This window comes from Ovis aries, chromosome 12 (assembly GCF_016772045.2).
Source record: "Ovis aries strain OAR_USU_Benz2616 breed Rambouillet chromosome 12, ARS-UI_Ramb_v3.0, whole genome shotgun sequence".
In the NCBI taxonomy this organism is placed as follows: Eukaryota; Metazoa; Chordata; class Mammalia; order Artiodactyla; family Bovidae; genus Ovis; species Ovis aries.
The window spans coordinates 20,936,839-20,952,247 of NC_056065.1; the positions used below are offsets into that span (position 1 = coordinate 20,936,839).

At 41.9% G+C, this 15,409-nt stretch overlaps 1 protein-coding gene across 1 annotated transcript in view; it reads right to left on the reverse strand.

The window, feature by feature from the left end:
- Positions 1-1,944: 1,944 nt before the first annotated feature.
- Positions 1,945-15,409, reverse strand: part of LOC101121364 (heat shock cognate 71 kDa protein-like) — a 35,249-nt gene continuing 21,784 nt past the window's right edge. The window contains exon 3 of the mRNA XM_060396811.1: positions 1,945-2,404. Coding sequence (XP_060252794.1) covers positions 1,958-2,404 — 447 coding nt within the window. The 3' untranslated portion in view covers positions 1,945-1,957. The remainder of the gene's footprint in view (positions 2,405-15,409) is intronic.

The window sequence follows — 15,409 nt, forward strand, 5'->3', positions numbered from 1 at the left end:
CAGTCATGTACAACTCTTTGCGACCCCATGAACTGCAGCATGCACCAGGCCTCCCTGTCCATCACCAACTCCCAGAGTTCATTCAAAGTCATGTCAATCGAGTCGGTGATGCAATCCAGCCATCTCATCCTCTGTCATCCCCTTCTCCTCCTGCCCCCAGTCCCTCCCAGCATCAGGGTCTTTTCCAATGAGTCAACTCTCTGCATGAGGTGGCCAAAGTACTGGAATTTCAGCTTTAGCATCATTCCTTCCAAAGAACACCCAGGGTTGATCTCCTTCAGAATGGACTGGTTGGATCTCCTTGCAGTACAAGGGACTCTCAAGAGTCTTCTCCAACATCACAGTTCAAAAGCATCAATTCTTCGGTGCTCAGCTTTCTTCACAGTCCAACTCTCGCATCCATACATGACTACTGGAAAAACCATAGCCTTGACTAGACGGACTTTGTTGGCAAAGTAATGCCTCTGCTTTTCAATATGCTATCTAGGTTGGTCATAACTTTCCTTCCAAGGAGTAAGCATCTTTTAATTTCATGGCTGCAATCACCATCTGCAGTGATTATGGAGCCCCCCAAAATAAAGTCTGCCACTGTTTCCACTGTTTCCCCATCTGTTTCCCATGAAGCGATGGGACCAGATACCATGATCTTCATTTTCTGAATGTTGAGCTTTAAGCCAACTTTTTCACTCTGTTCTTTCACTTTCATCAAGAGGCTTTTTAGTTCCTCTTCACTTTCTGCCATAAGGGTGGTGTCATCTGCATATCTAAGGTTATTGATATTTCTCCTGGCAATCTTGATTCCAGCTTGTGTTTCTTCCAGCCCAGTGTTTCTCATGATGTACTCTGCATATAAGTTAAATAAGTAGGGTGACAATATACAGCCTTGACATATTCTTTTTCCTATTTGGAACCAGTCTGTTGTTCTATGTCTAGTTCTAACTGTTGCTTCTTGACCTGCACATACGTTTCTCAAGAGGCAGGTTAGGTGGTCTGGTATTCCCATCTCTTGAAGAATTTTCCACAGTTTATTGTGATCTACATAGTCAAAGGCTTTGGCGTAGTCAATAAAGCAGAAATAGATGTTTATCTGGAACTCTCTTGCTTTTTCTATGATCCAGCGCATGTTGGCAGTTTGATCTCTGGTTCCTCTGACTCTTCTAAAACCAGCTTGAACATCTGAAAGTTCACGGTTCACGTATTGCTGAAGTCTGGCTTGGAGAATTTTGAGCATTACTTTACTAGTATGTGAGATGAGTGCAATTGTGCGGTAGTTTGAACATTCTTTGGCATTGCCTCTCTTTGGGGTTGGAAGGAAAACTGACCTTTTCCAGTCCTGTGGCCACTGCTGGGAAGTGCAGAGTACATCACTCTGTGCAGAGTACATCATGCAAAATGCCAGGCTGGATGAAGCACAAGCTGGAATTGCTGGGAGAAATATCAATAACCTCAGATTTACAGATGACACTACCCTTATGGTAGAAAGCAAAGAGGAACTGAAGAGCCTCTTGATGCAAGTGAAAGAGGAGATTGAAAAAGCTGGCTTAAAACTCAACATTGAAGAAACTAAGATCATGGCATCTGGTCCCATCACTTCATGACAAATAGATGGGGAAACAATGGAAACAGTGACAGACTTTATTTTCTTGGACTCCAAAATCACTGCAGATGATGACTACAGCCATGAAATTAAAAGAAGAGCTCCTTGGAAGAAAAGCTATGACCAACCTTGTCGTGTTAGTCACTCAGTTATGCCCAACTCTTTGCGATCCCATGGACTGCAGCCCACCAGGCTCCTCTGTCCATGAGATTTTCCAGGCAAGGATACTGGAGTGGGTTGCCATTTCCTTCTTCAGGGGACCTTCCCAACCCAGGGATTGAACCTGGGTCTCCTGCACGGCTGGCAGATTCTTTACCAAGTGAGCTACAAGGGAAGGCCTCAAATCTATACTAGGCTGGCTTAATCAACCTCTTCAGTGGTGGGCCCAGAGGAGGCACCACCTGATGGAGGAGCTCCACCACCAGGGAAGCCCCCCGGCATTCCTCCTGCCATCCCCCCAGACATGCCTCCTGTGCTCTGGTACAGCTTGGTAATGATGGGGTTGCAGACTTTTTCCAGCTCCTGCTGATGTTCAAATTCTTCCTTCTCTGCAGTCTGGTTCTTATCCAGCCAGTTGATAATTTCATTACACTTGTCAAGAATCTTCTGTTTGTCTTCATCATTAATCTTGCCCTGAATTTTCTCATCTTCAACAGTAGCTTTCATGTTGAAGGCATAGGATTCAAGTGAATTCTTTGAAGATACCTTATCCTGCTGCTTCTCATCTTCAGCTTTGTACTTCTCTGCTTCTTGAACCATGTGTTCAATGTCTTCCTTGGTCAAGAGACCCTTGCCATTAGTGATGGTCTAATCACTAATGACCAACCTAGACAGCATATTAAAAAGCAAAGACATTGCTTTGCCAAAAAAGGTCTGTCTGGTCAAAGCTATGGTTTTTCCAGTAGGCATGTATGGATGTGAGAGTTGGACTATAAAGAAAGCTGAGCGCCGAAGAATTGATGCTTTTCAACTGTGGTGTTGGAGAAGACTCTTGAGAGTCCCTTGGACTGCAGGGGGAACAAACTAGTCAAACCTAAAGGAAATCAACCCTGAATATTCACTAAAGAACTGATGATGAAGAAGCTCCAATACTTTGGCCACCTGACGCGAAGAGCCAACTCATTGGAAAAGACCCTGATGCTCGGAAAGATTGAAGGTTGGAGGAGAAGGGGGATGACAGAGGATGAGATTGTTGGAGCGCATCACTGACTCAATGGACATGAGTTTGAGTAAGTTCCTGGGAGGTGGTGATGGACAGGGAAGCCTGGCATGCTGCAGTCCATGGAATGGCAAAGATCTGGATATGACTGAGTGACTGAACTGACTGACTGACTTGCAAGACAGGTTAAGAGGAAGACCATGTGTGCCTGCTTAGTCGCTTCAGTCGTTTCTGACTCTTTTCGATCTGTTGGGCTCTCACCCGCCAGGTTCCTCTGTCCATGGGAGATTCTCCAGGCGAGAATACTGGAGTGGGTTATGTGCTGTCTTCCAGGTGATCTTCCTGACCCAGGGATAGAACCCGCATCTCTTATGTCTCCAGCATTGGCAGGCAGCTTCTTTATCACTAGCACCACATGGGAAGCCCAGGAGGAAGATCATGGAAAAAGAAAAAGAAAATCATCCAGAAAGAAATTTTAAAAGAAACTGAATTTTCACAGTTTCAGTTATGTCAGCTCAAAGTATTGACCTGAGTGGTAACAAAGGTGCAAAAACCATTCAGTGATATTGTCAACACACACATATACATCTACAATTTCAAGCTGAACCCTGGAGTAAGACGTAAGTTCTGCCAATAGAAAAGCTCTCGGTTGGTCTGAACATACTGACAAAGGATTTGCTGGACAAAATGGGAAGTATAACAAAAAGGGCTAGTTAATTCCAAAGATGACTTCTTTTGCTGGCCTCAGATACTACCTCCGACTCAACATTGTTTCCAGTCTCTAAGAAAATCATAATAACAATAATTGCTAAACTCTTCCTCATGTTCTGTTATTTACAAAGACTCTTATCAGTTCATTTGCTTCTGTGAGGTAGGTAGGGTCAGTACTTTTATAAAACCTGACAAAGAAGCTGACTTTGGCAACTCCTCAGAGTGCACAGTAACTGAATAAGCCACAAACTCAAGCCCTCGGACTCCAGATCCTACTATGTTTATTTTTCCCCCAACTGAGTTGAAATGTTATGGAACATCCAGAGGCAAAGTTGCAGGTTTTAAGGTGGGCTGGTACATTCCAAGTGGAAACTGAATATCCCAAAGGGCTTTGATCTGAGTGGTCGTCGTAGAGAATTCAAGAGGAAGGATTCCAGCCTCCCACAGTCACACTAGGCATAGGAGACAACTAACTTGATTCATTCGTTTACTTTTCTCTTGACTATGTAAAAAACATAGGCCTGGAGGGTTCCAAAGTAGCGAAGGCCAAACATTCTGGGTTCTTTTTTTCCCTCACTCTATTACTTTTTTATTAGTAGAAGCAATATACCAAAAATATGAGTAACAGTATTTGTAGATTTTTCCAAATATCTGTTATATAAATTTCTAAAGTAGAATCACTGGGTTCAAAGATACGCACATCTAATATCTGACATATAGTTAAAATGCTTTCCTTTGAATTTTTTTTATTTTTTGAATTGAAGTGTGGTTGATTTATAATACTATGTCAGTTTCTGGTGTATAGCAAAGTGATTTGGTTTTATATATGTTCTTTTTTCTATTCTTTTCCATTATAGTTTATTACAAGATATTGAATATAGTTTCCTGTGCTATACAGTAAAATCCTTGTTGTTAATCTCTCCTATATGGTAGTATGTGACGGTTAATCCCATACGTGAGTCCTTTCGCATTATAGATTAATATAAAGTTAACAGTAAAAGCAAACCAGCAACAGTGAAAGAAAATGATTTCACACCTACAAAATATTTTACTATAAGGTCTCAGTTGAAAATGCTTATCTGAATAGTAATACTTTTCTCACCTAACAAGGTATATATAGTAGTTGCTAAAGCTTGAACCATATCTAGTTATAAGACAGTTCTAAACAGTGTTAGGTCAAAAGAATTGTCTGGCTGTTATTCTGACCAGATAAAAATAGTCGAGCAATAGCTTGATGGAAATAGTTTTAAATTTAAAACTGACCAATCAAATTTTGTCTGGGATTGACTCAGCGATCTAGTCATTTTATAAAATTTAAATAATATTAATAGCTAATGACAGTTAAGTTTTTTGACTGCTTAGTGTGAGCCAGAAACTGTGCATTTACCAACATTACATAATTTCATTCCCGAACAGTTACATGAATGCCAATACTGTTACTAGCTACACAGAAAAGATGTCAAAAACAGACTGAGTGCTAGGTAGCTTGTCCACATTATACAGCTACTAATCAGCTGAGCTACCACTTGAATCCAGGTCTGTAGTGTTTCAGAGTCTAAACCTTTTACTATGCCCACTTGACTCAAACTTAGCCAGATCCTCTGTCTCAATTAACTTCCTAATGTTCTGCTATATTCCTAATTCTGGTTATCAAACCCAAAGACAGCTTACTTTGGAAAGATAGAATTAAGTTAAATCAACTGAGAGCAAAATGGAATACATACTAATAGGAAAGCTTGCTTTCCATAATGAGGAAGTTTGGCGCCAAGCTGAGTAACCAGTGCATGACCAGGAATTGTATCAGAATGATTCTTTTCAATAAGAAATTAGTCTTCTGGATATACTTGAATTCAAACATAAAAATGTATTACAAAGATTTTAAAATTGTGTGTAATAGGAAAAGACAAAAAATTTGATGGAGCCAGAAGAATAAATAAATTACGACAAATACATACAAGAAAGTACTGTGCAACCTTAAAAGAAATTAAACATATTAGTGTGTGCTAAGAGATCAGTCACCAAGACATATAGTTATGTGAAAAATCAAAGATTTGACTAGCATGACCAGTATGTTACCCAGTGGATCTCAAAAGATAGACATACAAATTAGAATATCACAGGGAAGAGCTATAAGATCCTGGTACTGTCTTTGAAGACAGCATACTTCAGGGTAAGCTACTATTTCCCCAAATATGTGCTTGGCCATCAACACACCCAAGTGTTGGACTGAGGTTACAGAATGCAACTTCTGGACAGCCCGCCCAGTGGATTGATTGTCCACAATCAGCAGGAACGTTTCTAGGTGAAGTGCAAATTGCTTTCCCTCATGCTTGACCCTTCCAAGCCATAATGATAATTGCTGCTGTGTTGCAAGCTGGGCTTATGAACAAAGCAAGGGTTGGCACCTTCCCCTCAGGAAAGCCACCAAGAAGTAGGGACTGCACACATCTGATTGTGACAAATGCCTACCTTACCTGCTAATCAGTGACCAGTAGTAGCTATCTCGTAATCTCACCAAGGCAGAAAACACCACACTGCTCAGCTCAAAAAAAAAAAAAAAAAAAATCAAATCTTTTGCTTCTATATATTTCTGGTAACAAATGAAATAGGTTCAATTTTAATCATATGAGCAGTCAATCAAATATCAAATTGAAAACAATGAACTACAAAGAGCCTCCTCGAAGTCACTTAGCATTGATAAATTAGTAATGTATTATTAAATTATTCATATCTTTTTTTCCTTCAGACTATAATGATATACTGTACACAGCACTGATAATTTACTTAGGCTGAGTCCATTCATTTAATTATGCTGCTAAACTTGGTAGGCCAATTGGTCATCATGAGAGTTTCCAGGCAAGCTAATCACAAATATATAGAACATGTTCCTTATTGTCCCCAGCGGCTAAGTGCTAAAATGCTATTTAGTGCTCAGAAGGTTAATGTCCTGCTTATGTAAATTGTCCAATTTAACATTCAGCAGCAGTATCATAAATTCTGGCTCCAGGATTTCATTAAACGTATGTTCAAACTAGTTGACCTTAAAGGTTAACAAGCACAAGTTAAACAGGACAATTATTTAACTCACTTCTTATCAAGAGACTGAAGTGTACTAGCCATTTAATAGCTCTGCAGACTTCACAATTAGAATTCTTCGAAAGTCTCTGATAAAATGGCAGGTCATGAATTTTCATAAGGATGTCAGATAATAACTATTTATAGGCACTTGTTTTTCTTTCTTATAAACTTAAACTTTGATCTTAACATTCAATTAGAAATAAGTCCACAGAGAAGGACTAGGTGACTCAAGTTGCTAGGGTTCGCCTTCATTTGGGTGTGCAGGAGAACTTAAAACCTCATCTCTGCCTTGTCATTCACGGAAATTAACGTGAAAGTCAGGGCCTCACCGTTAAGGGTGCAGAGCTCAGATGAAGCGCAGAGCCCAACACTGAGAAACAACATTGCTCACTGGTGTGAGACATTCAACTGAAACATTTGATTTTTTCCTAAAAGACCCCCAAATCTCTATTAACCTCCAGGGGAAAAAAATGCATTCACCTTTGCATTTATATTATGATGGGTTTTAATACAGTAGAAAGTTAGATCACTCAAGATGTCCTTTTCCTCACCAGTCTGGTTTCTTCTCCTACTCTCCTTGAGCATTATTTTTGTGAAATGGGAGCGAATCACTGGACGTGCTCAGTATGGCTCTGCTCCCTACACTGGGGTGAAGCTTGGAGCAAAGTCCCTGGACTCACATTTCCACGTGCTTTTCTCTACATCAGGATCAGGCAGTCGCTTCGGGGATGCATTAAATTGGTAACCACACAATCTCAATATTGGACAGCCACTGTCCACCAGGAAAAGGCCCAGAAGTGTTTTCTCCTTGCAGGTTTAACTGTTCAGACTGCAGGCTCTTTGAAAGATAAAGCAGCAAATAAGAGCAAACGGGACTTTATTAATAAATCATGAGCTGAATTTCTGTCAGGAGCTGAAATGGAGAAAAAAACGTGTCCGAATTGCCTGTGGGTATGTTTATGAGGGGTGTGATAAGTAATTTTAAAAATTTTGTAATTTACCTTTGGTTAAAGTAATTAGATGCAATGATAGAAAAGGAATAGATAGATAGACAAATGTTAAATAATATCTATGCTTGACCCAGTTCCTCTTTTGTGCATTCCTCATTTGCCCAGAGGTTACTTATTTTTTTGGAGCTGTTTAAAAAAAATGATATAAGGAAGAAATATTTTCTAGCATGAAAATATGTGACAGTGTTTTATATCCTCTTGTGTTGCTCTTCATCCAAACTTCATCTTTTGAATATTGGCTTCAAATCCTGCCTGAAAGGGGACATAAATAAAGCGAAATGGCTAATGGACTAAAAACACTTATGATCAGGTTTTCATAACTAACATTATTGATAGCTTCTCCCTCGCAGGCACCCACATTCAGTGCAATATCCATTTCTAAAGTAAGATTTAGAGCCCTATTTGCAATAAAAAAGCTAGCACATGCAAATAAAGAATGCTAGAGTGAGGCCAAGAATGCACCCCCTCCCCCTCCAGAGAGATGGGGGAAAGACCTCTTTCCAAAGCAGAGCTGACCAGGGGGGTACCCAGAACTCTTTTTCAGATTTCAGACGTGGCTGTGCATTTAACGGTGCTCTGGAAAAGTCTTCAGGGACAGGAAATTGTTAAGTCCTGAATTTGGAAGCAACCACTGAAGTCTTCTCAGTGGCATTAGTATTTGCACTTGGCCAGATCAATAAATCTGCGTGTCTGTACATTGAAACAATAACAAGATTGTCCTGCAGTAAATGTAACATAGTGCAAATAAGGAAGCAGGCAAGATGGGAGTATTTTCAGGGTGCCTGGTGATTTCTGTGGAAATTCATCTTGTGTTTAAAAATTTTTTTATCAATAACTCTCTCTTTTAAAATATTCTATCTATAGTAACTATTAGAGGATACTAGCAAAGCAGAAAGCTTTTTATCTGCTTCTTGCTATTTAGATGTGATTTGGGGGGCATAATTTTCTTCTCTTTTAGTTCTTACTGTTCCCATCTCAGCAGAAAAGAATTTTTTTTCTTCAAATTCTGTACTTTATTATTCTAAAATTTAAAAAATTAAGTTCAGATTGACCTCGGGTGGCTTCAGCCTGCAGTGGCTCAGAGCAGGACTTGGGCTCCAGGTCAGAGATGAGGCTGGGTCATAGTGGTGGGAGCACCGAATTCCAGACACTAGATCAAAGGTCAACGCCCCGGCCCTTCAGCTCGGCAGAAATGAATTTCCTCAAAGATGGAAAGCAGAGAAACAAGTATAGTATTTATTAGGAGGAAAAAAAGTACAGGCGATGTGGGCACATGGACAGACTGAAAGAGAGAAATTTGCTGAGTCATGCTCTCACGACACTTACATGGGGCATTTCTCCTGGGTTTCCTTTGGCCAATCATTTTGATTCACTTGGTTCTGAGTCCATATTTAGTATATCTCAGGATCCTTCCAGGTGTGCACGTGCATCTCTTAGCCAAGATGGTTCTACAGAAGAGGCATATGGGCAAAGCATCTCTTAGCATCACTTCCCTTTCAACCTCCAAAGAGCCTTTCTGCGCATGTGTGGGTGGGGAGGTCTCCTGACTTGAGGTTGAGAATTATGTGGTCTGAGCAGAGTCCAGCCTCCTCTCTCAATTGTCCTGCTATTCTGCCTTGGAGTTTCAGTCCACAGGGAAGGAAACTCCAATTGCTTTACTCTTGAGAGGGCGGGGAGGGGAGTATCTACCTCTTGCCTCAAGATTACAAAGAAAACTGTAAATCATGGCTTTATTAAATTAATTCAAAAGAGGATTGGATTTGTGGGACTGGTATAGTTACTCAGGTCTACAGCTTCTATTATGGGAGTATCCCCTCCTTCAATTATATTGGAAATCTGAAAACCGTAGAATCCCAATATACGGTCCCCTTGGATCCCCTCCCCTCTTGGCATTGTGTATTAATACTATAGATTATCATTTCTCTAAAGAATAAGGATGGTTTCAAGCTATATAGCAATCAACAGCAAAACCTCTCTCGTTCCCTTCAGAATCACACGGTCCTGAAAAGTATTAGTGACAGAGAAAAAAATGTTTTATACAGGAAATTGCAAAGATTTCAAGCCCAAGTATTGGGACTTAGTTGTGAGTCCCTATTATTGTCCTTCCTTTTGTCTGAATTTGAGAATCACAGAGAATGTGAAAAGGAGGATGTGCAATGACTGCGCACTCTTGATAAATGGCATAGTCATTGCTCAGAAGCAAGCTGAGGCCTCACTGCTGATGACAGACACTGCCCAGATGCCAGATGCAACTGATGCTGCCTGGGAGCAGGGGGCTGTGGGGCTGGGAATGATGAGAGAAGTGTGACCCTGCTCTCCCCACTCGCTTACCCCACCCACTTCCACCTGTTGACCAAAGAAGAGTCAGCAGTCCAAATCACAAACCCAACCTGCTACAGGCCAGCACTGATCCAAACAGTGTCCATAATGAGATACTCAAGGGGATACTCAGGTCAAGGGGATACTCAGGTCATGGGACAGCTAGGGTGGTGAAACCTCAGGCATGAATGGCGGCTAGGTGAAGAACGGTAGAAGGCATGTTAGCATAAGAGAAGGAAAGAGGTTGTCATGCATTGAATTGTCTCCCCCAGAAAGGTACGTTCCAGTCCTCATCTTTGGTCTCAGTGGCGTGAGCTTATTCAAAAATAGGGTCTAGGCCGATGAAGTCAAGTTAAGAAGGACTCAACAAGGCCCTACGGTACAGCACGGGGAACCCTGCCCGATGTCATGTGGCAGCCTGGATAGCAGCGGAGTCTGGGGGGAATGGTATATACATGTGTGAGTATGGCTGAGACCCTTTGCTGTGCACCGGGAACCGTCACAGCGCTCTCAATCGGTTACACTCCAATACAAAATAAGAAACTTTAATAAAATAACATAAATGGTGAGGTTGTACTGGATTCGAGTGTGCCCTGCATCCAATAACTGGTGTTCTTATCCAGAGAGAGAGATTCAGAGATACAGAGAGAATGTCACGTGATGATGGAGGCAGGGAATTGAGTGGCACGTGTTCAAGCCAGGGAACTCCAAGGATGACAGACAACCACCAGAAGTTAGGAGAGGGACATGGAAGAGCTGTCTCCCTCAGAGCATACGGAAGAAACCAACCCTGCTGACACCTCAATTTCAAACGTCCAGTCTCCAGTATGAGGAAAGAATACATTTCTGTTATTTTAAGCCGTCTAGTATGTGGTACTTTGTGTCAGCCCTAGGAAACGAATTGTTGTTGTTCACTCGCTCAGTCATGTCTGACTCTTTACAACTCCATGGACTGCAGCACACAAGGCTTGCCTGTCCTTCACTGTCTCCCAGAGTTTGCTCAAACTCATATCCATTGAGTCTGTGATGCCATTCAACCATCACATCCTCTGTCTCCCCCTTCTCCTCCTGCCCTCAATTTTTCCCAGCATCAGGGTCTTTTCCAATGAGTCAGTTCTTCGCATCAGGTGGCCAAGGGATTGGAGCTTCAGCTTCAGCATCAAGCCTTTCAATGAATATTCAGGACTGATTTCCTTTAGGATGAACTGGTTGGATTTCCTTGTTGTCCAAGGGACTCTCAGGAGTCTTCTCCAGCACCACAGTTCAAAAGCATCAAACTACTATAGGTAGGGACTTGACCTCCTTCCTTTCTCCCAGTTCCTCCCAGTAGTCCACTGGGCCAGAATTTGTTCTGGTATCTTTCATACCCTCCTGAACAGACCTCTCAGACCAGCTGGCACTGATGACACTAAATGCAAGAATCACCACTCAGAAGTCTCGAGGTCCTTTCTCAAACTGGACCTGCCTCTCGGTCAACGAGGCCACTGAGCTTTGATTTTGTTCTAGTGTCTTAGAATTGATTTTGAACTTCTATTCTCTTTCTATCCCCAAGTTAAAAAGAAGTTCTTAGCTTTTCTCCTGCTTCTCCCATTTTTTTCTCTAAAAACAGTCCTTGGCTAGCTTGGGCCCACTTCCCACTCATCTTCTAAAAGTTTAACAAATATCATACTCTTTATGGTTGGTGAAGTGAAAGTGAAAGTGAAGTTGCTCAGTCGTGTCTGACTCTTTGTGACCCGTGGACTGCAGCCCACCAAGCTCCTCCGTCCATGGGATTCTCCAGTCAAGAATACTGGAGTGGGTTGCCATTTCCTTCTAGGAACAGGCAATGTAACTGTTTGATTGGATTCAGAGCTTAGGTTTGGAGCTTAGACGCTTTTGATGGAGTTTAAGGGAAAACGAATCTGGCAGTTTCTGTTAACCTATCCCCAGACACTATGTCATTGTCTCCTGCCGGGCTGATGCCTAAGAGCTTTTCAGACAAGACTCCCTGGCAGTAGCACTCAGTTTAAGCTTAGATAATCATAACCATGTCGGTTTCGGCAATATGTGCAACTGCCGCTATCTGTAACATCCACGAATTACAATTAATGACTCCAAAAGAACAGGGTTTGGAATTATGAATGGCAGACCACTTCGTATTAGGTTTCTAATGCTCATGACTAGTCCAGGGTTGGATTGATATGACATGAATAGTGGGACTAATTTTTATCCCCAGTATATAATTATTCAAACTAAGTCACTAATGACATAGCATATATACATGTTTATATCTACTTGACACCGGTATAATTACTCATATACTGTATACATAAGTCTTATAATATCTTTTCCCCAAAGAATTCTTTAAAATTTTTGTTTTTTACATGATTTTAAAAGTTACTTTCATTTGCAGTTATTACAAAATATTGGGTATATTCCCCACGTTGTATAATACATCCTTGATCCTATCATACACCCAATAATTTGTACCTTCCCCTCCACCCCTGCACTGGTAACCACTAGTTTGTTCCCTATATCTGTGAATCTGCGTCTTTGTTTTATCCACTAGTTTGTTGTATTTTGGGGGGTTCACATATAAAAGATATCAGACAGTAGTTGTCTTTCTCTGTCTGGCTTACTTCACTTAGCATAATGCTTTCCAAGTCCAACCATGTTGCTAAAAATGGCAAAATGTTGTTCTCTTTCACGGCCAAGTAGTATTCCATTGAAGATGTGTGTGCTTCTTCTTTATCCATCCATCTCATGGTGAACACTTAGGTTGCTCCCATATCTTGGCAAGTGTAAATCTTGCTGCTGTGAACATTGGGATACATGTATATTTTTGAATTAGTGTTTTTGTTTCTTAAAGAACTCTTTTCAACCATTTAAGGGGAACAAAATACCTTGTTGCATAATTTCCACTTTGCTAACTTTCCTGACTCTGCTTCTGAAAGTCAACTATAGTTAACAGCCAAAGCATTTCATGGGACTTATAAAATCATCAAACCGGTCACAACCGGCAAGGGAGGTCTCATTTACTTAAATTTAAGTCTATAGTTGTGAAAATGAAGCGTAGTTTTAAAGGTCTCCTTCTGCTGTGTAAGTTTTCCTCTGTTAGATAACTTCTGTGTAAAATTGAATACTCTTTGCCATTAACAGGGGGTGCACAGGGATTCATTAAAGAACAGCCTGTTATTCCAGGGGCTTCTAACTAGCTGAAGGGAGAGAAAGAAACAGAATCCTGAGCATTCCTTTTGCTTCGCTTATGTGGCTCTTTCCCTCTACTTCTTTTTAGTCTGTGCTGGGTCTTCCTTGTGGCGTTCAGGCTTCTCTAGGGAGAAGGCAATGGCACCCCACTCCAGTGCTCTTGCCTGGAAAATCCCATGGACGGAGGAGCCTGGTAGGCTGCAGTCCATGGGGTCGCTGAGAGTTGGACAAGACTCAGTGACTTCACTTTCACTTTTCACTTTCATGCATTGGAGAAGGAAATGGCAACCCACCCCAGTGTTCTTGCTTGGAGAACCCCAGGGACAGCGGAGCCTGGTGGGCTGCCGTCTATGGGGTCGCACAGAGTCAGACACGATTGAAGTAACTTAGCAGTTGTGGCTCAGGGGTTTAGTTGCCCCAGGGCATGTGGGACCTTAGTTCTCTGACCGGGGATCAAACCTACATCCCCTGCTTTGGAGGGCAGATTCTTAAAGTCTGGACCACCAAGGAAGTCCCTCTCCCTTCCTCTTATCAACCTCCCTCTTATACCTCATAGATTAGCCACCTGGTAGACAAACAGACAGTAAGTGCAGGCAAGCATGAAACCACTGAAGGCTGTGATATGAAAGAATGGGTGTGCACTTGGAAGGCTGGAAATCCTAGCACATCACTTTGTAAGCTGTGACCTTTGGCAAGGAAGTTTATTCATTCATGCAACAAAAATACAATGACCACCCACTCTCAGCTGACCACTGGAGTTCTGACAATAAAAAGTCAGGTATAGGCCCTTCACCCAAAAGATTTCACTCTGTTTAACTCTATTCATTGGAAAAGACCCTGCTGCTGGGAAAGATTGATGGCAGGAGGAGAAGGGGATAACAGAGGATGAGATGATTGGAGGGAATCACAGACTGGATGGACATGAGTTTGAGCAAGCTCCAGGAGTTGGTGATGGACAGGGAAGCCTGGTATGCTGCAGTCCATGGGGTAGCAAAGAGTTGGACATGACTGAGTGACTGGACTGAACTGAACTGTCTTCTCCAAAGCTCAGCTTCCGCCTCTGTTAATTCAGTGTAATAATAACACCTAATTCATGGAGAAAATAGGAGGGAATGGATGGGATACAATATGTGTGAAGGAATCATGAACCCCAGTAAAGTTAGCTATTATTTCCACTGACTAGGAAGTTCTTTAAGAGTAAAAAGTATTTGCTGTTTACTTTGGTATCCCCTGCACCTTGCACAATGCTCGGCATTTAGTAGATACTTAGTGAAAAAAATGACTGTATGATTATGAACACCAATAGAGATCAAATTAGTCACTTCCTCTTTTGCTCTGAACAAATGATACAGCACTTTAAACAATACACCAGGTGAGAGCGTGTTATGTTCATCTTAGTATTCCCCTCACCCTTCCTTACCTGGCATAGTCATTGGAGCATAGAAAGGGCTTGGAATTTATTTGAGAAAAATGTCTGTCAGTTAATAATCATTTTGAATAGAAAACTTAAGTGGGGGAAGGATCAGCGCTCAGCTGTGTCTGCTTCAAGCCCCCTACAACCTGTGTCCACCACAGCCCTCTCCACTGGCCAGCTGCCAATACTGTAGATTTTAGCTTCCACTTTTATTTTTTTGGCCACATAGCATATGGGATCCTAGTTCTCCCATTACGTAAAGATTTTAGAGTCAGCCCTATCTAGATTTGCAAATGACCCTGCTGCTGCTGCTAAGTCACTTCAATCATGTCTGACTCTGTGCGACCCCATAGACGGCAGCCCACCAGACTTCCCCGTCCCTGGGATTCTCCAGGCAAGAACACTGGAGTGGGTTGCCATTTCCTTCTCCAATACATGAAAGTGAAAAGTGAAAGTGAAGTCACTCAGTTGTGTCTGACTCTTCAAGACCCCCATGGACTGCAGCCTATCAGGCTCCTCCGTCCATGGGATTTTCCAGGCAAGAGTACTGGAGTGGGTTGCCATTGCCTTCTCCAGAAAATGACCCTAACCAAGCCTGTTAGCATATAAGAGATTGGGTGGACATTGGTCAAGGTTCCCTGTGAAAGGGACTCACTCCTAAAGAGACATTCAGATGATGTGTGAGGGGAATTTTAGAGGAGAGAGTATAGCCTTCAGAGAAAATAACAGACACGCAGGACTGAAAATGAGAAAGATGGAAAATTTGTGGAACAAATCCAGCATGCTTGAAGAGTGAGTCAGGAGGAGAGTAGTTCAAGATGAGGGTAAGGGGTGGGCAGGGCTAGGGCTGGGTTGGCAATTTCTGTGCTTGACATTTGGGGCCAGAAAACTCTCTGATGTGGAGTTCTGTCCTGCACCTTTGCTTTCTGTTCAGT